Source organism: Sus scrofa, chromosome 8 (genome assembly GCF_054392235.1).
Source record: "Sus scrofa isolate SSC_HxYL_T2T_F1_AM1 chromosome 8, Sscrofa_HxYL_maternal_Yorkshire_Landrace_v2.0, whole genome shotgun sequence".
NCBI lineage: Eukaryota > Metazoa > Chordata > Mammalia > Artiodactyla > Suidae > Sus > Sus scrofa.
In genome coordinates this window covers 122581096-122608694 of record NC_139390.1, presented here as the reverse complement: position 1 = coordinate 122608694, position 27599 = coordinate 122581096, and the positions used below count along the sequence as shown (strand labels likewise).

The following is a 27599-nucleotide window of genomic DNA, read 5'->3' as shown; positions in this document are numbered from 1 at the left end:
GCGTGATCTTAGGCAAGTTACAAAGGCTTTTTGAATTTCAGTTTCTCATCTGGAAACCTGAGGCAAAAATACCCACCCCATAGAACATTTGTGAAAATTAAATAAAATCATATATAAATAATGGTAGCCAGTGCCTAATATTAATAAATATCCAACACATGATATTACTAACTTGTTATTATCCTGAGAATATTAAAAGTGCCCATTAATTCACAAAGCCTGATTTCTTATATATATAACAATTGAATAAAATGTGAATTTCTAAAAAGAGGTCCTGACCCTGTTTTGTAAACAAATTGGGTTTGTGGACACATGTGGTTTCTAGGTGTTCCCAATCTGTGTGCCTCTTGCTGATTCATGCATCTAATATGGCAACATGTTTCCTCCTATCAAGGGTGATATGAGATATCAAGTGTCATTCACACTGGATAAAGTGAATGGCAATTGCAGCACATGGCTCTCAATGGACCATGCCTCCTGGTAGTCACACTGCTATGCGTCTAGTCCCATTATGACTGTGGGCTGGCCCTGAGACTCACCCAACGAATACAATGCAGTAGAAGCGATGCCGTGCCAGTGACTGAGCCTAAGAAACCTGGATGTTTCTACTTTCATTTGGGAACCTGCCCTTTAAGAAATCCAGCCACCATGCTGGAATATCACACAGAGAGAAATTAGACCTGACACTCTCTAGTGAGAAAGTGGCCCAGCTGTCCCAGCCTCCCAGCTGTCCCTGCCAAGGCACAAGACTTGCGAATGAGCCATCTTGGACCATCCAGTCACTTAAGCCCTCAAATGACTGCAGCCCCAAAACATCAGATAGAGCAAAAGAACCACAGTGTTGATATCGGCCAACCCAGACAATTGTGAGAGAAAATCAAAATGGTTGTTGTTTTTAAGGCACTAGGTTTTAAGGTAGTTTGTAACATGGTGATAGATAACCAGAGCAAGGCTTGTGTCTTCTTACATGCATTTGCAACAATGCAGTAATGTTTCAAAGTATTACAAAGACTGAGTTATGAATACCTTTACGTCTACCTGACCAGCTTACCCCACAAACACTGTGCTGAGAACCAGAGCTGAATAAAGCTTGCGGTAAAAGTATGGTTTCTCATATGCCTTTTCCTGAGGGTTGGTTTATCCTTGGAGACAAAGACAATTTCGAGCTTTCTGTTCTTTGAAGGTATAGTGGGTGATGCACTGTTATTCTGCAGTGGTCCTTTGTTCTCCTAAAGCAGTGTCTCTTGTATGTCCCTGAAACAGGAATCTATGCCTTTAGCGATGATTTTGTGAGAAGAGATGAGTCGCTGACAATGATGCCATGTGGGAGATGCCACAAAGTTGCTCACCCTGAATAATTTTTCTATTATTGTTATTGTTATATTGTACATACAAGTGTGTGTAGGGGGGTGGATGAGGGAGTGTGTGTGTTTTGCTCAGGACACAGATAGGCTTGACCCAGTTCATCCTGGCCAGCAAGGACAGTTGGTGGAGCTTCACCCCCTGCTCCCTGGGATGTGAGAGGCCACAGAGAAGAGACCCAGATGCAGCGGTGAAAGGTCAGGGTGTTTTGTTCCAAATATTGGCAGTAACAGGAAAGCTGTTGGCTTTAGAAAACATGACAGAAAAAAAAAAAAAATGCTGGGGAGTTCAAGGTGAAGTCTACACAGATCCGCACAGGAAAGGAAAATGCAGCAGAAGGAAGTCACCAGGATACAACGTGAAAGTTGGATCTCTAGTCTCCTGGGTGAAGTCAAGATGGATCCCAGGACTACTAGGACTTATTTCTTATAATAAAAATAAAACCAGAGTGGCTTAGTTACCAGTTCTATAGATTTGTCCTCTGCGGAGAAAGTTAGGTTCTAGGATGTGGACCTGTCTCCCAGAGGTCAGATTTGAAGGGAGCTGTGAAAAGTCAGATACTGCACAGAACACCCATAGGAATCAAGTCCTAAATCCTATGAGTGTAAGAGTCCTGTGAGTCCTGGAACACTTTTCCAATGGCTAGAAAGACAAAAGGAGAAGTGTGTCAGCAGGTATGCAGAACTTAACCCGGGAAGAGTGTGGCCTTTGGAGGGAAACAGATCTGTGTCCCAATACTGGCTCTGTCACTGCTAGTTCTGTGGCTGGGGCAAGTAGCTTGGGTCACCAAGGACTGCTCTTGCCTGCCTGGAACAGAAACTTCACCAAAAGGACTTAACCAAAAAAGGATTTTTTCTCTCACATAGCAAGAAATCCATAACTCAATAAGTGGTTTCTTGCTGGCTCCTTCCAGCTTTTTCCTTCCTAGAACTTAACTTACAGGGTTGGCCTCATGGCCTCAAGATGGTTACACCACTGCCAAGCTTGCTTCCTGTAGGCGAGGAGAGCAAAATCAAAACCACTTCTTCCTGTAGCTTGTTTCATTTGGGGGGAACAGAAGCCTTTCCCCGTGACTTCTACCTATATCTCACGATTTCATTTCACACATACATTATTCCAGTTCTCTCTATATATATCTCCCCCCACCCCCACACACAATACACACCAACTACCAAAGATTGGGGGAAAGGTATTTTTAACTGGGTGCATTTGCTGGTCCAAATTTCATTAGTTTGGAAGAAAGAAGAATGGATAGGCAACTGGCAACAGCCAGGTTCATTTAATTATTTTTCAAATGGGGATGGCCAGACCTCTGGACATGAGGGCAAGACATGGGCTGCACCCCTGTAGCACTCAAGCTTCATGGGTGGGGGAGATTCCTGTCTGTTCATTACTGTTGTATCACCAGCATCTAGAACATTCTCCATAGTATGTACCTCCCAAATAAAGAGATGAATGACAAATGATGACAAGTATCCAGGATGCTGGCTGGCACTCCGAGAGGACACAGTAACTGTTGTTGCTCTTGTTGTTACCAGGACTGCCTGTGGTTATCCCCTGTCATTTTCAGGGGCGCATAGGTAAAGTAGGGCAACTAGCAGAGGCACACCTTCTCAAGAGAGTGTTTACTAAGGTGACGTAAATGGAGAATCATAGGTTGATCATTGAACAGAGTCCTCAGTGTTATCGATCTTGAGGAGGGAAAAGTTATGGTACCTTTTCCTAACCTAGCCAGTGGAAACCTTTTAACTCTTGGGGAACCAATATTTTCTTTAGTAGACTAGTTATAAAAATCTCCACCTGGAGATAAGGTATCCAGGAAGTCAGAAAGGTTCAGGAAGAGATCATGAGTTACCATCAAAATAAGCAGCTTTATTATTTTTCTTTTTAAAGTAGTTTTTCATTTATCTTTGTTTTTTTTCATGTTTTAAAGTTTTATCGGAGTATATTTGATTTACAATGTTGGGATAATTTCTGCTGTACAACAAAGTGATTCAGTTATACAGGTACACACATCCATTCTCTTTCAGATTCTTTCCTCACATAGGTTATCTCGGCATAATGGGCAGAGTTCTCTGTGCCATACAGCAGGTCCCCATTGGCCAATCATTCCATATGCCTCAGGGAGTATATGCCAGTCTCAAACCCCCAGTTCATTCCTCCTTTCCCCCATTTGTCCACTTTGGTAACCGTAAGTTTTTCAAAGTCTGTGAGTCTGTTTCTGTTCTGCAAATAAATTCATTTGTATCCCTTTATAAGATTCCACATATAAGTGATAACATATGTTTGTCTTTCACTGCCTAACTTCACCTAGGATAGTAATCTCTAGGTCCACCTATGTTGCTATAAATGCCATATTTCATTTTTTTAATGGCTGAGTAATATTCTGCTGTGTGTAAGCACCATGTCTTCTTTATCCATTCCTCTGTCGATGGACGTTCAGGTTGCTTCCACATCTTGACTATAGTAAATAATGCTGCAATGAACACTGAGGTGCTCATATCTTTTCAAATTATGGTTTTCTCTGGATAGATGCTCAGGAGTAGGATTGCTAGATCATATAGTAGTTATATTTTTAGTATTTTGAGGAATCTCCATACTAATTTCCTTAGTGGTTGCATGAATTTACATTCTCTCCAACAGCGTAAGAGGGTTCTCCTTTCTCTGCATCCTCCCCAGCACTTATTGTTTGTAGACTTTTTGATAATGGCCTTTCTGCTGATGTTAGGTGATACCTCATAGTAGTTGTGATTTATATTTCTCTAATGAGTGATATTGAACAACTTTTCATGTGTCTTTCAGCCATCTGTAGATCTTCTTTGCAGAAATGTTAATCTGCCTGTTTTTTGATTGGATTGTTTGTTTTGTTGATATTGAACTGCAGGAGGTTTTTGTATATTTTGGAGATGAACTCTTTGCCAGTCACTTCATTTGTAAATATTTTCTCAAATTACGTGGGTTGTCTTTCTTAACAGTGAAAAGCTGAAAGAATTTTCACTAAGATCAGAAACAAGACAAGGATGTCCACTCTCACCACTTTTATTCAACATGGTTTTGGAAGTCCTAGCCATGGCAATCAGAGAAGAAAAAGAAATAAAAGGAATTCAAATTGGAAAGGAGAAAGTGAAACCATCACCGTTTGCAGATGACATGATACCATACATGGAAAATCCTAAAGATGCTACCAGAAAACCATTAGAGCTCATTGATGAATGTGATAAAGTTGCAGGATACAAAATTAATACACAGAAATATATTGAATTTCTATATGGTAACAATGAAAGACCAGAAAGAGAAATTAGGGAAACAACCCCATTTACCATGGCATCAAAAAGAATAAAATACCTAGTAATAAACCTACCTAAAGAAACAAAAGTTGTTCCCATCATGGTGCAGCGGAAACAAATCTGACTAGGAACCATGAGGTTGCAGGTTTGATTCCTGTCGGATTTGTTAACCACTGAGCCACAACGGGAACTCCAGATATTAGAACACTCTTTAACACTATGCACAAAAATAAACTCAAATTGGATTAAAGACCTAAATATAAGACGGATATTATAAAACTCCTAAAGGGAAACATAGGCCTAATACTCTCTGACACAAACCACAGCAATATCTTCTCAGATCCACCCCGTAAAGTAATGACAATAAAAACAAAAATAGACAAATGGGGAGTTCCCTTCATGGCTCAGCAGTTAACAAACCCAACTAGGATCCATGAGGATGTGGGTTCAATCCCTGGCCTCGCTCAGTGGGTTAAGGATCTGGCGATGCTGTGAGTTGTGGTGTAGTTCCCAGACACAGCCCAGATCCTGCATTGCTGTGGCTGTGGCCCAGGCTGGCAGTTGTTGCTCTGATTTGACCCCTAGCCTGGGAACTTCCATATGTCTTGGGTGCAGCCCTAAAAAGAAAGAAAAAATAAATAAACAAATGGGTCGCAGTTAAGTTTAAAAGTTTTTTGCACAGCAAAGGAAAACATAAACAGCTTTATTCTTGAAATTAGTGCTAGACTAAAACATCATCCAATCCAACCACTTTATTGTTCAGACCGAAAAATAGGAGGCTGATTTTCTCCAAATAGCATCACTAATCCAGGACACCATAAGGAGACAAAATACAGGTCTTCTTGCCTTAGTACAGGTCTTATTATGTACTATAAACCATCTATCTCCACTCCTACTAACACTCCCCTGTTTGTACTGCCAGTTGCCTGGCCACCTCCCACTCCCATTGTGCTGGGTGGGTGCTGAGAGACCACACCACAGTTGTGACATTGTCCTCAATGGCGCTGCACATGGCAGTGGTCTTGGGACAGACCCCACAGTCCATTCTGGCTCCTTTCCTTTCTCTTTTTTTCTCTTTATGGTCCAGCTACCCTCATTGGTCTAGTCCCATTCCTTCCTGAAACCAACTCTCTGAAATTGCTGTGACCATGTCACCAGAGACTCTAGAATTGTCAACTCCAATGGACATTTTTCTGAATTTATTTTACTGTAGTACTTCTGAAAAATTTTTGCTGAAAGATTCCTATGTCAGAAGAGAAGCAGCATGAGCCCAGGGAATGTGAAATTCTGACTCAAAGCCACAGCCACTGGCATGAACTTGTTTTATCTTACAAGTTCATGAACATTTTCCATTCTATTCTTTCATATGAAAATAATGAGTTTTTTCCTTCAAATATCATTATGAAATTGATACTCAAGGGATATGCTTTAACCCCATGACTGCATGTTCCACCTGGCACCTGAGCTTGGTTTGAATTTCTTTCCCCTCACCAGGGTCCCTTGATTATCTCTTCATAATCAGTGTTATCCCCAGGTGGGGCAGGAACTAAATGCGCCCAAAGGCAAAGGTGAGTGGCTTTTGTAAGCAGCACTTTTCCAACCTCTTCCTCCTCTCCTCCCTCATTTTACCCTCCCCTGGAGAACAGAAGGAGGCTAAGAATATAAGGAAGAAAACATATACATGATCTAGCATTTTGGCTGGCTGAGCTGCTCCCTCATTTAGTCCCAGTGGCTAGGCTCCCATCCAAGGAGGACAGGCAGAACTTGGGGAGCTCTCCTAAGCAGGTAGTCTGGGTGAAGGTTGCTGGGAAAGTGCTTTCATTTGGGGATGGAAGAGGTACTCACTCAGGGAAGTGACGGACAGAGGTTTGTATTATCTGACCCAGATCTCAGTCCTTCCTTCCTGAGAGTTGGTCATATCTATCCTCGTCCTTAGAATTATCCCACCTCCTTCTCTGTATTCTGAATACTCTGTCTTGACAATCAAGTTTTACTTAGAACTGCACAACTTTTTTTGGGGATATATATTAGACCATAATTTATGCTTAAGATTTTTTCCTTCTAGTTTTATTGAGATATAATTGACATACACTACTATATAAGTTTAAGGGTGTACAACATCATGATTTGATTTACATACATCATAAAGCAATTATCACACTAAGTTTAGAGGACATCCATCATCTCATATAAATACTGGTCAGAATGGCCATCATTAACAGATCTACAAACAACAAATTCTGGAGAGGGTGTGGAGGAAAGAGAACCCTCCTTCCCTGTTGGTTCGAATGAAAATTGGTATAATCACTACAGAAAACCCTATGGAGGTTCCTCAGGAAACTAAATATAGAACTACCATATTATCCAGCAATCCCACTCCTGGGCATATATCCAGATAAAACTTCCATTCAAAAAAAGACACGCACCCCTATGTTCAATGCAGCACTATTCACAATAGCCAAGACATGAATACAACCTAAATGTCCATCAACAAATGAGTGGATTAAGAAAATGTGGTATGTATATATACACAAAGGAATACTACTCAGCTGTAAAAAAGAAGCAAATAATGGCATTTGTAGCAACATGGTTGCAACTAGAGATTCTCACACTAAGTGAGGTAAGTCAGAAAAAAAAGACGGATACCATATGATATCACTTATATGTGATGACTAAAATATGGCATAAATGAATCTATTTACAAAAACAGAAGTGGACTCACATACATAGAGAACAGACTTGTGGTTGCCAAGGGAAAGGGGAGAGGAAGAGGGATGGATGGGGAGTTTGGAGATGGTATTTGCAAACTATTACATTTACAGTGGATAAGCAATGAGGTCCTACTGTATAGCACAGGGCACTATATCCATTCTCTTGGGATAGACCATGATGGAAGATAATATGAAAAAAATAAGGTAGCTATATGTACGACTGGATCACTATGCTGTACAGCAGAAATTGATGCAATACTATATCAACTATACTCTAATAAAAATTTTAAAATAAAATTTTAAATATAAAATTAAAGAAATAGAAAAAAAATTTTCTGGTGATAAGAACTCAGGATTGGCTCCCTTAACAATTTTCATATGTAATGTAAAGTAATGTTAATTATATTTATCAGGTTGTACATTGCATCTCTAGTGGTTACTTGTCTTAAAACTGGACATTTGTACCTTTTCACCATTTTAAGATTTTAACTAAAATTCTCTTTTAACATCATTGTAGTTTTTGTTTGTTTGGGTTTTTTTGTTTTTTTTGTCTTTTTAGGGCCTCACCCATGCCATATGTAGGTTCTCAGGCTAGAGGTCAAACTGGAGCTGTAGCTGCTGTACACACCATAGCCATAGCAATGCCAGATTGTTAACCCACTGAGAGAGGCCAGGATTCAAACATGAGACCTCATGGATACTAGTCAGATTTGTTTCCACTGAATCATGATGGGAACTTCTGTATTTGGTTTTTACAGTTGAATTTATTACATATTTTTTCCCTTGCTAATACAAGTAATTTATTAATTTAAACCTTTTTGTCTTAGCTTGAGCTGTCATTAAAAAAATTACCATAGGCTGGGTATCTTATAAACAACAGATGTGTTTTTTGTATAGTTCTGGAGGCTGGGAAGTTCAAGATCAGAGTGCCAGAAGATTTGTTTCCTGGTGACAGCCCTCTGGCTGGTTTGCCTTCTCACTGTATCTTCATGTGGCAGATAGAAAAAGCTTCTTCTGATAAGGGCACTAATCCCATCACAGGACCCCACCCTATGACCTCATCTCAACCTAATTAACTCCTAAAGTCTCCACCTCCAAATGCCAAAACACACTTGAGCTTAGGGCTTCAACGTATCAATTTAATGGGGGAAACAAATATTCAGTCCATAACACTCATAACTAACATCTCATTTAATATTTTCATAGAATTTTTAGTACTATTTTTTTGCTAAAGAGGAGGGCCTTCAACTAGTCAGGGTGTCTCTTGAAATATTTTCCTACAGAAGAAGAAAAAAATTGTGTTGATTAAAATTAAGTTCAGCTGGGAGAAATAGGAAACAAAATCTTACCAGCTTAAATAAGATAGATGTTCATTTCTCTATTGTGTAAAAGTGTAAAGGAATACAATTTAGACTTAAATGACAGCTCTGCTCCACAAAGTCCTCTGGGATATATGCTTCTTCCAGCTCACAGCTCCGCTCACCATTGTCTTCATGGACAAGGTAGCATCCAAGTTCCAGGAAGCAGAACAAAGGAAAGTTTAGAGAAGTGGTAAAGGATGAACTAGCTACCACTTAAAGACAGTTCCTGGGTATTGTCACATGACACTTCTTATATGCTATTGGTAGATTTTAATCACATGGCCATACCTATTGCAAGAGAGGCTGGGAAATGTAGTTTTTATTTGGGGCAGCCAAAGACTCATTGCTGTAAAAAAGGGGACTACTGATATTGGGGGACAATGGCCGGTTCTGTCATTCACAAACTTATTTAATCTCTTTGCAGTATTTCTCACTATTTTACCCTGGGCTTTGCTGACACCTATTTTAGTTGTTCTCCTTTCTTTCTGGCTATAATTTCTCAAACTTTTCATCAGACTCTTTTTCTTGTAGGTTCCCCTCAGTGTTAGCATTCCCAGTTCTTGGTCCTCATGCCCTCTTTTCTTCTCACTCCATGGACTTTCTTGCATGACCATATCAAATGCATGGATTTACATCTCTTTTCTACATCTTTTTTGCCTGAAACCCAATTCTGTAAAGGCTGGCCACTTGAATATACTATGGGTGACTCAAACCCAGTATGTCTAAAATTGAACTCCTTGTCTTCCATCCAAAACACTCTTTTTATCTTTTCATCATTGTCTATCCACATGTTTACTGAAACCAGATTCCTGATATGTCCCTAGAATTATCCCTTTCATCTCTCATATATGTTCAATGTCGATTTTCTTTCTTTTCCATCACCCCTTGCTTTTGCTTTAGTGGTTATAACTAACATCTAGTGAGAATTTGCACATGATACTGATATAAATGCAATACATCTTTTAACTCATCTAATGTTCAAACAACCCCTACCATCATTATTATTCCACATGCTAGATGAGGAAATTAAGGAACAGAGAAATCAGGTCATTTTCCCAAATGTCACATGAGTAAATGGTAAAAACCAGAATTCAAAATTAAGCAGTTGACTTTAAAGCACTCTCTTAACTGCTCTTTCTGTTTTAGCATTCATTTATTTCTTGAATTATTACAGAAGCCTTTCAATTGGTTCCTCTTTTCTAGTCTCCCTAACTCCTCCCCCAAATTCACTCATTTATAGGTCTAACTCCCAGAGTAAACTTTCTAAAACACAGTCTGATCATGTTGGTCTGCTGCCTAATATCCATCAGTGCTTCTCCATCGTCTTCAGGCTAAAGGTCCAACTTCTTAATGATATACAAGGTCTTTCACGAGCTGGCCCCTGCCTGCCTATATAGTCTCTTCTGAAACCTCTCCCCAGGCTTGACACCATCCAGCCACACGAGACCACTCACAGTTTCTGAGCAGAACCTGCCCCATCAATGCATCTCGCTGCTTTTGCACTCACTCATACCTCTTATGCCAAGGGCAGGCTGTGATGGAAATAGCTCAAAGGGTCTCCAGAGCAGAACAGATTATCCTCTATGTTTTTAGCTCTTGTCTTACTTTTCACATAGTATGGCATATAGGAGTTTATCTTCTCTCTCCTTTACTGGCTTCATGAGTCCCTTGAGGGACGTGTTGGGGTTTTGTGTCTATAGCAACTACTGAAGTATTTAGTGCATAATAGTCACTCATTAAATTGTTACCAAATAAGGAGGAAATAAAAAAAGATAACTGCTTATTCCCTTTTATGCCATTTTTTCTAAACAAGGCCTAGGACAAGGAGATCTCTTGGACATCATGGGGTTCGCCCTGGCTTATTTACCTGTAGGGGAATTTCATCTTGCAACAGGGTCACAATAATACAGAGGTCATTTGCATTTGAGGTGATACATTTTGGGGATGGCCATGAGGGTCTGGAAGTGAAGAAGAAGTGGGCCAGGAAGAGGAATACGAATGTGTTCACATTAGTTAAAGGGAGCAATTACAACGCAGGAGTCCTGACACCACGACATAAAGTGTGTTCAATGTTCTTGGGCATTGAGATAACTAAGGGTATTAAAAAAAAGTGCATTTTTTCCCTCTTTTTGCATGTCAATTATTTTGAGGGGAAGCCAATGCAGAGTCTTGGGTTGTAGAATTTTTAAAAAGAAGCATGCGATAGTTATACTTATTTCATAGGATTCTGGTGCTTTTGTGACAGGCAGCCAGAAGGGAAATTACCTTCACTGGTCTTGGCTAAGCCCTTCTTCACTCCTAATCATCCCTTCCAACCCACACACAGCAGACAGAGCAGTTGTCCTTCACCACCAAAGAAAGGCTGCTGAGAGTTATGTTACCGTGGAAACAGAATCCTTTTTTTTTTTTTTTTTTTTTTGCTGCAAGACACATCGCTTCATCTGCAGTATTATGAAGCAGAATACATTGGTAGGGCTGGGAGGGGAATCAAATATTCTGTATTGTACTTGGCCTCTGGGTGAATATATGACTTTCAATTAGAGCGCTTAAATATCTTTTAACTTTAATCATTATTATTAGAGGCCCAACAGAATTTTACTTGGAAAAGAGTAAAAAATTCAACTCTGCTATTCAGGAGAGAGCTATAAATTCTTTCAAGCTAGACTACTTTTTTAAAGAAAATTCAAGGGAATTTACAATTAATGGTTTCATTGTGTGTAAAATAAATGCCTCTGTCCTCTGTGTTTTGACTTTCTGACTTCACCCTATTGTGGATTTATGAGGTTGTCCGTTCCTCTTTCTTTCTTTGTCTCTACCCTAAGCTGCTTTGGAGTGAACATACATATTTACAATTTCATCTCATGTTGGGCTGTGGGTATTCAGATCCTCTCTTCCTGACTTGCTGCTGAGCCCATCTGAACCTTAATTTCCTTGCTCTGCCAAAGCCCTCGCTTCCATGTGCTACCTGTCTCTGTGACCAGGAGGCTTGCCTCATTTTATGCCCAACCCTTAATTGAGCCACTGCCCTATTTTATTATCTCTTCTTATAACTACTCTTTTTCACTCTTTGTGTTGCTAACTGTTGCAAAGAGCGAATCTATAAGACCTCCACTGGCAGAAGAATCCATTTGGTAAAATCCCAGGAGCGTAACAAGAATCCCTCATCCCTTCAGTTCCAAAGATGCTCACAGTCAGTTTCCTTACAAGTCCCCAAATCACTAAAACAAACAAACAACACACACACACACAGTCTAGCTTTAATCACAGGGAAACCCCACAAATTAAAGGAAACAAATGTCTTTTATTGGCTGGATATAAATTAGAAAATAATGAACTACTTTAAAAGTACTAGCATTTTAATGCTAGACATGGTAAACCAACATTAACTAGTCAGTGACAGGAGATTTCATATCCATATCTATATAATTCTCAAATTCATCTCGAGCGTAACTATTATTTCCATTTTACAAATGAGAGAAATGAAGTTCAAATAATTTTTTTAAAAAGTCGTTTCCAGAGTTCCCTGGTGGTGTAGTAGCTTAAGGATCTGGCATTATCACTGCTGTGGTGTGGGTTTGAGCCCCAGCCCAGGAATTTCCACATGCCATGGGCATGGCCAGAAAAAAAAAGCCATTCCCAAAGTCACCACACTAAATCCTAAATGACGGTGATTTCTTTTTTTCTTTCTTTTTGGTCTTTTTGCCTTTTCTAGGGCTGCACCCGCGGCATATGGAGGTTCCCAGGATAGGGGTCTAATCGGAGCCATAACTTCCGGCCTAGGCCAGAGCCACAGAAACACAGGATCCAAGCCACATCTGCAACCTACACCACAGCTCACGGCAACGCCGGATCCTTAACCCACTGAGCAGCGGCAGGGACCGAACCCGCAACCTCATGGTTCCCAGTCGGATTCGTTAACCACTGCGCCACAACGGGAACTCCAGACAGTGATTTCTGATTCTGCGTTCAATGTTCCTGCCAGCTGCACCACTGTGTCCAGCGTCCGGCAAAACTCTGATATGTGAAGGGCCAAAATCTAAAGGGAAAATGAGAATATGGCTCTAATCCTGGCTCTCTATGTCCTGACAGGGCTTTGGAAAGGTCATTTATGTGTTTTGAAGTCAGATTTGTCCATCCTTATTTAACATGGATAAGTAACCTCTTATCTCCTCATACATATAAGGAGGTGAGCAGTTAATATATGTAAAACATGTTGAAAATATCAAGGGCACCTCTCTTTCTGTAGGAAGAATGACTTACTCTGGTTACTATAATAATAGATCCGGGTCAGTAGGTCTATATCACTCCCAATCATTTCAGTCCCAAATCATTATCGATCTCAAACTGGCAATGTTCTTGAGAGTGGATCTATCACATGTTTCTTCGTGTCTCCAAATCATCTTACCACAGTTCTGAGAGGGGTCGTAGACGCATTTTTAAGTGATAAAGTGGTGATTAAATCAAACAAACTATTGTCCAATATGTGCTTGAGCCATCAGTTATAGGCCTAATTTTATCATACATCAAAAAAGTTTCCTTAAATATCAGGACATAATTAGCTCATGTTGTCTGATGAACCATCATAACATTGGTTCATGGTATGATCCAATTGATTTTTAACAGGAATAATGGCCATTTATTTCAATTATCACATAAAAGGAAATATTTTATTTCCCTCAACTCCTTTCCTCACCTTTCAGATAAATTCAGGGAATGTTAATAAAATAAACAGTGAAAGATAATTTATTAGAAGCTGAAATTTCGCCCTCCATGACTCTAACAGGTTGACAATAACCACTCCATTTTGAGAATTTACTACATATGTACCGGTAATCTGAATTTTACACACACTATCTCTTTAATTTTATAGTGACCCTATGAAATTGGATCTATTATTGTCCTCATTTTATAGATGAGAAAACAGATGGAGAGAGTAAAAATAACTTGCTCAAGCCATAACTGTCCAAATCTGCAGCACAGCCTGGCCCTAACCCATACAGACCGATTCTAAAATGCAGCCTTTAACCAGTGTCAAAGAAAACCCCATAAGATATGAGTTGTGACTTTAGGTTTTATTCAGGGGCTTAATAAGAACTGTAGCCCAGGAGATGGCCTTTCCCTGGCTCTTAGGAAACTACTCTGATACTACTTCATATATAGAAGCCAGTCTATGTATGATTTCTGGGGCTGGGAAATATATAGAGTCAAACATATGTCTTCATAAATGATTACTGCTAATCACAAAGAACAGATATCTTAAGTTAAGGATTTTAGTGCTCTTCTATGTACAGGAAGATGCAAGAATCTGGGGTCACTGAAATGCTTCCTGAGATAGACACACGATGATGCCTGTTTATCCAAAGCACCAAGAGCCTCATCCTGTTTTTCATCCTAAATTCCTCTGGGGGGGAGGGAGCAATTGCGGTGGGTGATGACTTAACCCTCCTAGAACTGGGTGGTGAGCAATGCCCTTTGGGTGTCTTTCTTTATAGCAGGACCCTCCACACCAGCCCAGTACGTAATCTGAGAAAAATAGCTTTCTTTTGCTGCCCATCTCCACTAAGCTCCTTATCCTTTGTTTTATGAAAGAAGAGAAGGAAGGGATGAATAAGGAGAGAAGGGAAGGAGGAGGAAGGAAGGAAAGAAAAAAAGAAAGAAAAATTATCTCCTCTGTGTCTTCTAATAACGAGGGCATAAAATGGGGCTCACCCAACTTTTTAACACTAGTCAATGTCAAAAAATGAACATGTGAAGTGACAGTTTGGTCTGACTTGATGTCATCTTGCCTTTGTTTTGCATTGATCAGGAGAAGTATTCTTACAGATTAAAGGGCCATTGGAAGATATTTATAAAATCTACTGCTATCAGCACGACGAAGCACACAGTGTACTGGAGTCCTATGAAAAGGAAGAGGAGCTCAAGCAACATTTGAGCCTCTGTATCCAGTCCTTAAAGTAAGGTCTTTTCAAATGCTGATTTCCATGCACTCTCAGTTGCCTAGCAGGGAACATTTTAACTGGATGTAGATGAAAGGTCTCACATAAATCCTATGTTTTATGAGGCTTGCTGGGAGCTCTACTTTGTGTTCTCTTCATGAAAAGCTGACATGCCAAAAACCCTGATTGACTTTTTTTTTTTCCCTGCGAGGATAACTAAAAATAACATGGGAGAAGATATGGGGCTCTGCAGAGACGGAAAAATGCAATATCAAAAAAATGAAACGTAGAAAAAAAGCCTCTCTTAAAGCTGTTGTTACTTGCCTGCTCCCACCTAGGTCAAGAATATGTGAGACAGCATGTGGTCATGGGAGCAGGTGAAATAATAAAGTTAGTGGGATGTCCCATGACCCTCCAAATGGCCCTTGCTGACCCCAAAGTCACTGTGGGGACCAAGGGAGATTGGCAAAGGCAAGTCAGCTCTGTTAGTCAGGAAAATTAGTCACGATGTCCTTCCTTATCCTTCATCATGGGTGAGAAGTATTACCTAATATACACTTTTTTATCTGGAAGAAACATCTATTCTCTATAAAAATGTGAAAGAAAATATGAGAAAGCATGAATAAGATAAAAAAAAGAACTCTTGTTATTCCATGTATTAATTCCTTGCTAGCCATGGATTAAAAAAAATACAATTTGCATTTAGTTTCTGACCTTATTTATAAGCATATATATAAATATGTGTTTGAGTTGATTCTTTTTTTCTTGGCTCCACCCTGAGGCATGTAGAAGTTCTTCAACCAAGGATCAAACCCCTGCCACAGCATCAACCCAAGCCTCTGCAATGGCAATGCTGGATCCTTAACCCATTGAGCCACAAGAGAACAACCTGAGTTGATTCTTTTAAACGGAATTGGTTTCTTACTGTGCATACATTTTCTACTGCATGAAGCCAAAATTATCTGCCTTACTCCACATCTTACGCAGTAGTTCTATTTTGGTTTTTCACTTCTAAGGATTATCCATTGTCAAATGGTCTTGATGAGGCTAAGAATGAACCAAACAGAGAAAGTGGTGTATAAATCCAAGCACACCAACCAGTATGATCCTCCTTTTTTACATACTCTATTGTAGGGGGCAAAAACGAGGGTCCTAATGGGGTGCAACTGAATTAAAGGGAAATCAGGAGGTTAAGTGAGATCCTCTGGAGAAAGTCTTTCCTGGCTAGAACTGGGACAGAAAATGAGTTTAAACTGTTTGCGACAAATTTCTTAAAATTAACTTTATTGCCCCCTACTGGTCATTAAGTTATTGCAGTTCTTTAACCATTTTTTTCCTGCTGTGGGTAAATAACTATATTTTAAGTCACTAAATCACAGGCATTTATTCAATACTTGTGCTGTACCAAGCATAGTTCTGGTATAGACTTAGCCCCTGACCAAAAGGAGCTCAATGTGATCAGGTAATTCTTAAAGATAAGATGTGATGAGTAGTTAAGAGTTCACAATTTCTCCATTATTTGCTGTTTAGTTCAGTGTTAGCAAGTCAATAGACAAACCTTAAAGTTTGAAGTTGTATCCACCTTAATAAATTCATATGTTAGAAGCAACATCTATATTTACTTTTCTCCAGGGAGAAATAAGCTATTCTGGGTGTGAATGAACACATTTTCTACCTTAAACTAGTGGCAAGATCTAATCCAATAAATGTCTATCTGGAGCCATTTTCCTTTTTCAGTTTCTAGAAATAAAAGAGAGGAACTTTGGGAGTTCCCACTGTGGCTCAGTGGTAATGAACCCGACTAGCATCCATGAGGATGCAGGTTCGATCCCTGGCCTTTCTCAGTTGGTTAAGGGTTCAGCATGGCCATAAACTGTGGTGTAGGTCGCAGGAATGGCTTGGATCTGGTGTGCATAGGCCAGCAGCTGCAACTCTGATTCTACCCCTAGCCTAGGAACTTCCACATGCTGCAGGTGTAGCCCTACGGAGAAAAAAGCAAGAGAGAGAGAGAAAACTTATGGCAAGTGAATAAGTAGCATCTTGAATCACTTCAACTCCAACTCTAGGACTGGAGGTGCACACAGGGATAGGTTGTAGTTCATTTATTCTGGCATGTGCTTCTGACCAGAAGTGACCAGAAGTGGAGCTGTTGGTTCAGAGGAACATGAACAGTAGCTTATTATTCCTGCAGCTTTTGATTCCTAAGAGAAAGAAATTAACCATCCCAGAATATGCCATTAGGCAGTATTTCTCAGTATCACACCCCCTAAAAAGCAGATTTTAAAGGCAAAGGTAATTTTGTAACTTCATGAAGTTCTAATTACTGAAAACTATTTTCAGATCCAATGGCTTATTTGATCTTTTTTCTGAAAGCCTCCAGTTATGGCCGTAGGGATGTCCCAAATCTTGTATATTCTGCACCATTCTGATGTGAGGGAATAATTTCAAGCATTGGAAGGTGCTAAGGTTTAGAAAGCACAATATTCAAAAGAAGTAATATTGGGGAGGACTGTTTCTTAAGGGAAAGAAAATCAAAATAAAGTAGCTTAAGTTAGAGCTGTTGTCCCAAAAGTTGCCTTTCCATGAAAATCAAGTTAATGATGAATTGTACTGATCAGCCTGAAAGCTGAGAGCAGTAGAATTATTGACATTACTTTAGTACTGACCTCAATTGTGCTAAGCTTTAAATTCTGAGAAACAGGTTTTCAAACAGGTTTATAGGCTGAAGAGAGTCTGGAACACCCTAAGGGCTTGGTTTCCCTTGCCAAGTAATCAGTCAAAGCTTTTACTGGGTCTCTGCCTTTTCCTTGTGGCTAAATAATAGAGCCCAAATGCACAGTTGCCAATTTCTAATGAATATTAGGTGTGGCCTTCATTTTCTACCATGCTGGGAGATATTGAAACAACTGGGTTTGAAGCAGTATCCACAAAAAGAGTGGCTTCATGTCTCAGAAGGTAAAGCAGATTTTAAAGCAACAAAGGTTGCATTTTACCCAATATTAAAATGTTTATTGAGGGCCTTATAAATATTTATTAAAAGTGCTAGATAGTGTAAAAAATTATATATATATATATTTGTGTGTGTGTGTGTGTTTCTGCCTCCTGGTAACATACCTTCTAGTTGGTAGATCAACAAAACCATCTGGAAAGCTTAATAATAATACAAGAGTTAATTTAAATAACATAGCAAAAGCTGTCACGGCGAGGTTCAAGACTAATTTCCAAAAGGAGAGTTGAGCAATTTTCTGGTTCTGTAACAGACTTGAGCTCATAACCTCTGGCTATTCTTTGAAGCCCATTATCTTTCAATAGAGAAAATAATATTTGTATTCAGAAAATAATTTTGAATCCCTTTGAAACGTGAGGGCTGTGTTTCTTGCTGTGTGAGTTCCCCTGCATGGACCTACCAAGGATGCATATTAAAAGTGCAAATGTCGGGAGTTCCCGTTGTGGCTCAGTGGTTAACAAATCCAACTAGGAACCAGGAGGTTGCAGGTTGGACGCCTGGCCTTCCTCAGTGGGTTAAGGATCCGGCATTGCCGTGAGCTGTGGTGTAGGTCGCAGACACGGCTCGAATCTGGCATTGCTATAGCTGTGGTGTAGGCCAGCAGCTACAGCTCTGATCAGACCCCTAGCCTGAGAACCTCCATATGCCTCTTGGAGGCCCTTAAGGAAAAAAAAAAAAAAAAAAAAGAGAGAGAGAAATCATGCCCCCTTCATTGGCTGCTTTTCCTGAATTTCACAGACTGTTTTTGTGACTGTAGATATAATCTAAGCAGTAATTTAAGCATTTGGAGACCTTAAGTCAGAAAAGACAATCCAGAAGCACAAAACCACATCTGCACCGATACACTATAAATTGGAAATCTGCAAGTTTTTAACTTATTAACTTATTCAGCAAAGGGTATTTACAGGGTCACATTAGTGACCTGTAAGATTACATGAAATAGTACAGTTTCTAAATTTAGTACAGTTTCTAAATTTAGGAAAGTTATTTGCTAAGGACCTGGTTACTTAGCCTCTTTGGGGTTATTTAAGGTTTGTGGTCTGTACAAGGAAACTGTAAAATAGAATAACTTTAAATGCAAGTGTAGCTACAATTAGAATAGACTTTCTGCAGCCTCCTTTTTGTCTGTTTTTCTAGTTATAAATACTAGCAAATCTCTGATGCCTTTCAGAGGCCCCACAGATTTGTTTATTTGTAATAGAAAAAGAATGAAGGGGCTTTTCCAAGTTTTTTTTGGTAGGTAGCTGGAAGATACATTTCCAGCTTCATGTCTAGTTGTTGCAAATTGATCTACTGTTTTCTTCTTCCCGAGGCCACCATCCTCAGGAGGAAAATGTGTCACTTCTAGTCATCTGGGTGCTTTGGCTGCCCATATTATTGCCAAAGCTTCTCCACTCAGGGAGGAAGCTAAAGGCTCATCAACAGGGCATCAAAGGAATAGTTTGCAATTTGTTCACCACATTTTATATTTCTTCATATTATTCTAGTGAGGTGTTCCAAGTAAAAATTAAAATCGCTTTTGGAAATTCTTTCAGCTCCTTGTTATGTGGCAACATGTTTAAACAAAGAAGATATCCTTAGGGAATAGCCACTTAAAACTTTTGTTAATTCTGAGTCAAATTATAATGAGCCCATGAGGGTGGATGGTGTGGTGGTGGATATGTTAAGTTACTTTATCCCACAGCGGGGTAAATGGACACAGCTTAACTTCCTCCTCCCTGAAATGTCCTTGGCTAGGGTTAATTGTGGAAATGTTTTAGCCTAAAAGGGAAATTTTAAAAAGTGATGAGCAAACAAAAAGATGTTATAATGCAGGGCTGCTATTCCACTGCTCCAACTAGTTTTCCCTGGTGGAAAATCTCTTGGGTTTCTTCTCATAAGATGTTATATTTACATTAAACAGTGTTTAATATATGTTATAATATTTAGGTTTTACTTGGTTGAAGTAAATGAAACAGAAAGAGGAAAAAAAATGCCATGTCGTCTCCAGGAGTTAAAAGAACAATCTTTTCTTTTACCTTCAAAGTATGTTTTGGTTCCAAAATGATCACATTTTTTTCACTTGTTTTTGAAGAAAATTGCATTGTTGTTTTTTTATTAAAATTCTGTCCCAAATTTTAGATCTATGGCTCACAGAGCAAAAGGAGAAAAGGAAATTCCTTATTAGAAGGGGATTGAAATGGGGGAAAGAATGTGAACTTAATGGAAATGAATGGAAAGAAATATTGGGCAGGGGGTAGTGGTGGTACACTTACTTTCATGGAAGTAGAAGAGTTCTTCAAACAGCAGTTACTAATTGTCTAAAATTGTAGCACCTGCTGATTTTTAAAAATTTGTAATCCTCTGTTTGATTCCCAACTGGGAAGGTCTTGGATTCAGTAAAACCTCGTTATTCCAAGATGTCTAGGAATCCATTCATACAATATGTCTGGAGAGTGAAGGGATAATTGCTTTACATGTATGTATGCCACTGTTTTCCATAGGTATAAAGTGCTGGGATTAATTTTTTAAAAACTTATTAAGTCCATTAAAATTTATGAAATTCAGCACAGGTAGTTATTGATTTTTTTCCTCAATCATTGATTATGAAAGGACTATCTACTGTTATGTGGAGGGGGGGTCACAAAATTTTTTTGGATTGAAAACATTCATTGTATTCCAAAAATTAGAAACCAGAGGTCAAAGTGCTCAGTTTATTAATACAGGTTACTACTTCATTTCTGTATAGCTACATGAGGCTTTTAGAGAAAAGTTTCTATTGCCTTTGTTCTTGACATTTAACTTGAAAGATTCCCACTGTTTTGTTGCTAAAATGGGTTGGTTTGACAAATACATTTTGTGTTCCTACCATGTACCACTTTTTTAGGTACTGGGGGTAGAAGGGAGAAGAAAGGAGGCATAAATCCCTGCCCTCATTGGGATGGGGAGGGGAGAGACAGAAAATAAACCAAACAAATATATAGTGTATAGAAAGTGACAAAGCATTTTGGAGAGAAATAAAGCAGGGAATGAGGATAAAGCGAGTACAGTGGGTGGAGTTCCTATCGTGGTGCAGCTAGAACAAATCCGACTAGGAACATGAGGTTGTGGGTTCCATCCCTGGCCTCGCTCAGTGGGTTAAGGATCCGGCTTTGCCACGAGCTGTGGTGTAGGTCACAGACATGGCTTGGATCCCAAGTTGCTGTGGCTTTAGTGTAGGCTGGTGGCAACAGCTCTGATTGGACCCCTAGCCTGGGAACTTCCAGGTGCAGTGGGTACGGTCCCAGAAACACAAAAGACAAAAAAAAAAAAAAAAAGAAGCAGGGTACAATGTTTAAAAGGTGGTCATCGAAGGCTTGATTGGGAAGAGGCATTTGAGCAAAGACCTGAAGGAGCTAAAGAGGAGAGACCCATATAAATAAATACCTGGAGGCAGAGCAGGCAGGCAAGTGTCAGGACCTTGAGGCAGGAGCCTGCCTGCAGGTTTTGAAAAGAGCAAGGAGGCCTGTGTGGTTGCCCCAGATGGGGAGTAGCTGAAAAGCAGCAAATGAGGTAGAGAAGAGGATGGAGGAGAGGCAGATCATCCCTCTAGTTTGGCTTGAGCACAACGGAAGCCACAAAAACTAGCAATGCCCAGTGAAAGAGTTTGTGGGCATCACCTCATTGAACAGGTGAATTATTTATAATCTGCTTAACAGAGCACTTGATAGTAGTTTTCTACGAGTCAATTACACTTTCCTTTGTAAACTTGAAATCTCAGTTTCTCCTGTTACTGTGGTTAATAGATTCTTTTCATAATATAAACAAAATTTGACATTTAAATCCATTTTCAAATGATCAAAATTGACTAATTCTAACATGGGAATTAACAGTTCTTAACTTCATATAAAGTGGAAACAAATAGACAAAAATAAAGCTTCAGGGTCATGATTATAAAATACCGAACCAATTCTATAGAACACTCATGAAAGTGATATTATTTTATGTAATTAAAATTTAGAACTTTTATATTGTTTGCTTATTCCCTAAATACCTGGATTTACATGAACTTACTTTTTCCCCCCTTCTTTTACAGGAAAATATACATGCAAGAGTAAGTACTTTTATTTAAATAATATCAAATGTAAAAATCATGGGGAAAAGCTGTTGACTATTTCCATGCAAATTAGAATTTTTAGTTTTTATATTCATGTTTATTACTTTTAATAAATGAGTCAAGATTTCAAAGACATTTACCCTAGACCTTGTTGGCGCATTTATTTCCAATTTGTCTGAGATGATCGTACGTATTAAATTATTATTACATGTACCTTATTAAACTTTTTAGAAGAACCTTGGGGTATAGTTTACTTAAACCACAAGCTTGTTGGTGCCAGGAACTCTTTGGGAACTGTTCATCACACATATGTTTAGAAACCTTAATATGTCCAAAAATGCTTCTTCCTAAGAACAGCATTAAAGATTCTCAGATTAACACCATAATGTTTTTGATGGTTACATAGATTAATGTAGAAAAGATTCTTTATGCATTGGAGCCAAATATTTGATTCTGTCTCATTTGGGCTCTGATTTACAAAAAAAAGAATTATGCACACATACATAGCATGAAAAAGAAACGTTTCATTTCTTTAATAAATAATTTGTCACTAGGACAATGTAGAAATATCTTATAAAAGCAACATACACATACACACAGTTTGCAAGATGTTTACTCGTATAGAAGAAAAGCACGTCGAACCTAATACTGGAAAGATCATGATTTAAATATGAACTCAAATTTACCAGGACTTAAAAAGCACATTTGCCTTAACATGGTCAGGAACTGAGATCCTGAGTTCCTAGTCTGTTTTTGTATTTGCTTCTGTGTGTGTGTCTGTGTCTGTGTGTGTATTTTAAACCCCTGAAACTTTACATCAAAAAATACAAAATTTCCAAAATAAAAACCGTATTAATTTAAGCTCTTAGTATCTGCTATTCATGCTATGGTAATCAGGTACCATATAGGAGACCTGTAGACTAAGGCTTTATACCTCAGCCAAGCTGAGAAGTCAGTTTTTGTTTTTGTTTGTTTGTTTGTTTTTGTCTCTTTAAGGCCACACCTGAGGCATATGGAAATTCCCAGGGATGGAATCGGAGCTATAGCTGCCGACCTATGCCACAGCCACAGCAATACCAGATCTGAGCCGTGTCTGCAACCTACACTCACAGCAATGCCAGATCCTTAACACACTGAGCCAGGCTAGGGATCGAACCCACATCCTCCTAGCTACTAGTCAGGTTCATTATCACTGAGCCATGATGGGAATTCCAAGAAGTTAGTTTTGGACATTCCAAAAAAGCGCCCAGTTCTCTCACTTTTCTTTTGAAAGGAAAAAGAGATCCAATAGTATAAACAGATATGAGTAGATTTGTTCAAGATCATTTGCATTTGAAGAGGAACATAACAGAAGAGGGCCTTTTGGTCCTTTTACACACCAGAGCCTTCCTGGCTTCTGTGACTGTTCATGGAGTTGGAGGGATGGGCCATCACTGTCTCATTAGACAGCCCCTGGCTCTGTGCTTAGGACTGGGGATTCATAGCTGAGTAATGAGGATGAGCTTCATATACTCCAAATTCTACTTAGATTTCATTTCCTAGAGCTTAGGTTTTTATAACCAAAGACAGAGAGAGAGAGATTGTTTCAGAGAAGGAAAGTGAGCAATTCTTTTACTACATTAGCATGAAAGGCTCCTATATGCAAAATACTTTAACCAAACAGTATATCATATTGAAATGCTCGCTTAAGAAAGTGCACTAGCTTTTGTGGCAGTCCTGCTGTGTGAGAGCTTGCAGGCTGTGGATGTCCCCTCTAGCCTATTCTATACGTCAAGAACTCAAAAAGAGGGAGAGAAATCACAGCGTGGGCTGGGTGAACATCAAAGCCACGTTTGCCATGAGTTATTTTCCTTCCTGTTTCTCTTCTTCGGGTCAGGAGGCACACATGCTGCTACATAAAAGGGTAAAAGGCAATGTCAAGAGCTATGTAATTGCTGGACTCCTTAGCAGCTGAGGCCAAGAATGTCACAGCCAAGAGGCATGCATTTACGAGATGTGTGTTTAAAATGGTTTCAAAAAAAAAAAAAATCTCGTACGGAAACTGAAAATTGTCTTTTCCCCCACAATCTATATTTTAAAAATACAAAGATATTTATAACTTCTAAAACATCTACTGTGAATTATCATCTTAAGCAAACATCAAAGATGGTACTAAAGTGACAAGAATCATAGAATCTCCCCTAAAAAAGCACCTGATTCAAGTCCCATGTTCTAAAGAAGGAAAAACATACCTACTCTAAATTTAATGACCACCAGAAATGCACTGTTTTATCTTCATTATTTATACTTTTCTTTTCTTTTTTTCTTTTGGGCTGTACCTGTGGTATATGGAAGTTCCCAGGATAGGGGTTAAATCAGAGCTACAGCCACCAGCCTACACCACAGCTATAGCAACATGGGCTCCAACCTGTGACTGCAACCTACACCACAGCTCACTGCAACGCTGGATCCTTAACCCACTGAGTGAGGCCAGGGATCAAACCCACATCCTCATGGATACTAGTTGGGTTCATTACAGCTGAGCCATGAAGGGAATTCCTTCACTATTTACACTTTTCTTTATGTGTTCTCTGTCTGACCAGCTATTCCCATCTTTGGATCTCAGGCTTTTAATCCATCTCAAAATGCTCTACGTTATTTTTCAGTTTTTTGTTTTTTCAAATCATTGAAGGAACACTGAAAAATATAGAAAACCAAAATAAAGATAGTAAAGACAGTTAGTAATCATCTTCCAGAGTGAACTATTTGAACATTACATGAGTCCTCACTTCCCTGCGATTTTTATCTCTACATAGGTACATATTGACTAAAACAGGACAGCTATATATTTGCTGAATGTCAGCTTCCTACCTCTTCATCAATACATCATGGACATCTTTCTGTGACAGTGAATATAAATCCACATTGCTTTATGGCTGCATGATAGTCTATCTGATGTATATGCCATGATTTAGTTTACCAAACCCTTACAGATATTTGAATTGCGTCTATCTTGCAAAGAACACTTTATGTGTTCATTCTTATATGTGATCTTTGTGCAATGATTTGATTATTTTCTTAGGATGACTTTCTACAAGTGGAATTGCTAGACCAAAGGGCTTTTGATACTTATTGCTAGAAAATTTAAGAAAAGTTGAACTAATATGTAGTCCCACTACCATATATGAGTTGTCCATTTATCTACTACTTGCTAGCACTGGGAACAATTACTGTTTGAATCTTTACAACTTTTGGCAATGTAATAGGCCAAAAATCGTGTTGTATTGTTTTAGTTTCCACTAAAAATAATCTTGAGCGTGTTCACGTATGTTTGACCATTTGCATCTCATCTCTAATGAATTATCTTTTTTTATTGATTATTCATGTTTCTTGAGATGCTTCTTCTAATTCACAATGGTTCTTTAATTAGCAAATGTATTGTCCTTTATCTTATGTACTATAAACATTTTTCCAGCTTATCATTTGATTTTTACATAGTGTATAGCTGCTTCTGTTCTTGTTAAATGTTAAAATGGATTTATCACCTTTTCCTACTGTGGCTTTTGGATTTTATGTCTTGCTTAGAAAATACAAGTTTGTTTTTAAACTGTAATCCCATGTTTTCCTCAAGATCTTGTATAGTTTCATTTTTAACATTGAAATCTTTGGTCTATTCAGAAATTATTCAGGTGTAAAGAATCCATTTTTAGTATATTTTCTTTATGGCTCCCACAGTACCTGATATTGAATAGTTCCCTTTTTTCCCACTGAGTGGGTATGTCCTAAGTACTTAATTTCCATACGTAATTGTATTTATTTCTTGATTTTTCTATTTTGTGCTAATCATTTGTCCATATATGTACCCATCCCAACCTGCTTTCAGTTTTGCAGCTTCATATTTTAATATCAGGTATAATTCATCTCAGCTCAGTACTCTTCAGAATTTTCTTGAATGTTCTCACATACTTCTTTCTTTAAAATCTTTCTCTTTTGTTAAAACTATATCAACCCATGATTTAAAAAACCAAATAGTTTTACAGGACTTAAAAAAAATCGTGGCCCCTCTTATACCTGCCCCTAAATGCTCTTCATCAGAACACAAGCATTTTTACTACCGTTTAGCTGTTTTGGTATTTATCTTTATCACTCTAAAAACATGTTCCATTTTTCTTTTTTAGATATGTGTATTGACTTCCTTTTGTAGAAGACAAGAAATTGTCTTTCCTATCTGATCTGCACACACACCCTTCCATCTTTCCATTCTATGTATTTACATTGTAATCTGGATTAGAGCAATAATCAGTGTTTGAGTTATTATACCTCAGTAAATTTCTTTTCAGAGCTAAACCTTGGAATAAACTGATTACTTGTTTTTCTGAGAGTAAACTATTGCCTTAAATCATTTTTTCTTAGTTTTCTTTGTACTAATCACTCATGCCAAACTCTCAGCCAGTCATCCTCAAGACAATCAGATGAATTTTATTATTAATTTCAATAATTATTTGAAAAAAAGCCTCTCCCAGAGCCTTCAGACCTACTGGGTTTGGACTAGTGACACCGGGCATAACTGCCTTTTAGGAACTCCCTCCCATCATCTGGAGTTTCTCTTTGCCTCCTTCCTGTTTTTAGTAGACAACGTCCTTCAATAGTTTCCTCTCTTCGTTGAAGAATCCTTGAAAGGAATTCCTGTTGTGGCTCTGCAGTAATGAACCCGACTATTATCCATGAGGATGCAGGTTCAATCCCTGGCCTCGCTCAGTAGGTTAAGGATCTGCTGTTGCCACAAGCTGTGGTGTAGGTTGCAGATGCAGCTCAAATCCCATGTTGCCTTAGCTGTGGCATAGGCTGGCAGCTGAAGCTCCGATTCAACCCCTAGCTCAGGAACGTCCATGTGCCATGGGTGTGGCCCTAAAAAAGGTGCATGGAAAGTAAAATTTTAAGACTTTTATATCCCAAAGATCTTCATTTCATCCTTACACTTGATTTACATAATTTGATTTGGTATAGAATTCTAAGTTGAAAATCATTCATCAGATCGTCTTCCTAATATAAAGGTAATTCCTTGTTTCAGATTTTTCAGTGTTGCTACAAGAAATCTAAAGGTTTTTCTGATTCCTTTTGTTTGTACCTGTTTAGTTTACCTTTTTCTAGGAATGATAGGAGACTTTTCTCTTTTTCCGCAAAAGTCTGATGTTTCATGAATTCCAAGGTGTGAGTCCATTTCATCCACTGTACTGTGTACCCAACGAGTTCGTTCAACCAGCCAATTCATGTTCTTTCCTTGAATTATTTCACTGATGATTTTATCCCCATATGTGTTCTGTTCTCTCTTTCTGAGACTCTTATTATTTCTATATTGGACCTCCTAGACTGGCCCTCTAATTTTCTTGTATTTTTCTTCCATTTTTTTATCCCTTTATATTTTTTGCTCTCTCTGGAAAGTTTCTGAACATTTTCTCCAACACTTGTGAGTTTTTATTTCTGCTATTATTCTTTTAATGTCCAAGAGCCCTTTCTTGGTCCATCAAATGATCTCTGTTATTTGTATAGTGCCCTAAGGATTAAGCTGTTTCTTAAATAGTCTTTCAACAAGTCCTTCTTATTTTAATCCCTGCTCCCCTCTCTCTTCACTTTCATAGGTTCTCAAGGACTCTAATTAATGAATCCTTGGAGGAGTGATTAAATCATTGCTTCTCCACATTATTGGTTCTTTAAGGTCTGCTATATCAATTACTCTTCATTCCTCTCCTTTACATCTTCTAAACCTTGTTACTAGTTATACATTTATTTTCAAAGCTATTTGTGGGGTGATGGTAGGGGATGTCCACAGCATGTGGAAGCTCCTAGGCCAGGGATTGAACCTGTGTCACAGCAGTGACCC

The 27599-nt window shown here is 38.7% G+C and overlaps 1 protein-coding gene across 11 annotated transcripts in view; it reads left to right on the top strand.

The window, feature by feature from the left end:
• ARHGEF38 (Rho guanine nucleotide exchange factor 38) overlaps positions 1 to 27599 on the top strand; it is a 134117-nt gene that overhangs the window by 74018 nt on the left and 32500 nt on the right. For 9 of the 11 annotated variants that reach the window (XR_014813252.1, XR_014813251.1, XR_014813253.1 and 6 more), the window contains 2 exons: positions 14528 to 14675; positions 21719 to 21736. The exons of the other annotated variants lie outside the window; for them this stretch is intronic. Coding sequence is in view for 6 of the 9 variants with exons in the window: in XM_084973269.1 (XP_084829395.1) it covers positions 14528 to 14675; positions 21719 to 21736 (166 nt within the window). In the remaining 3 variants the exon portion in view is untranslated. The remainder of the gene's footprint in view (positions 1 to 14527; positions 14676 to 21718; positions 21737 to 27599) is intronic. 11 annotated transcript variants of the gene reach the window in all.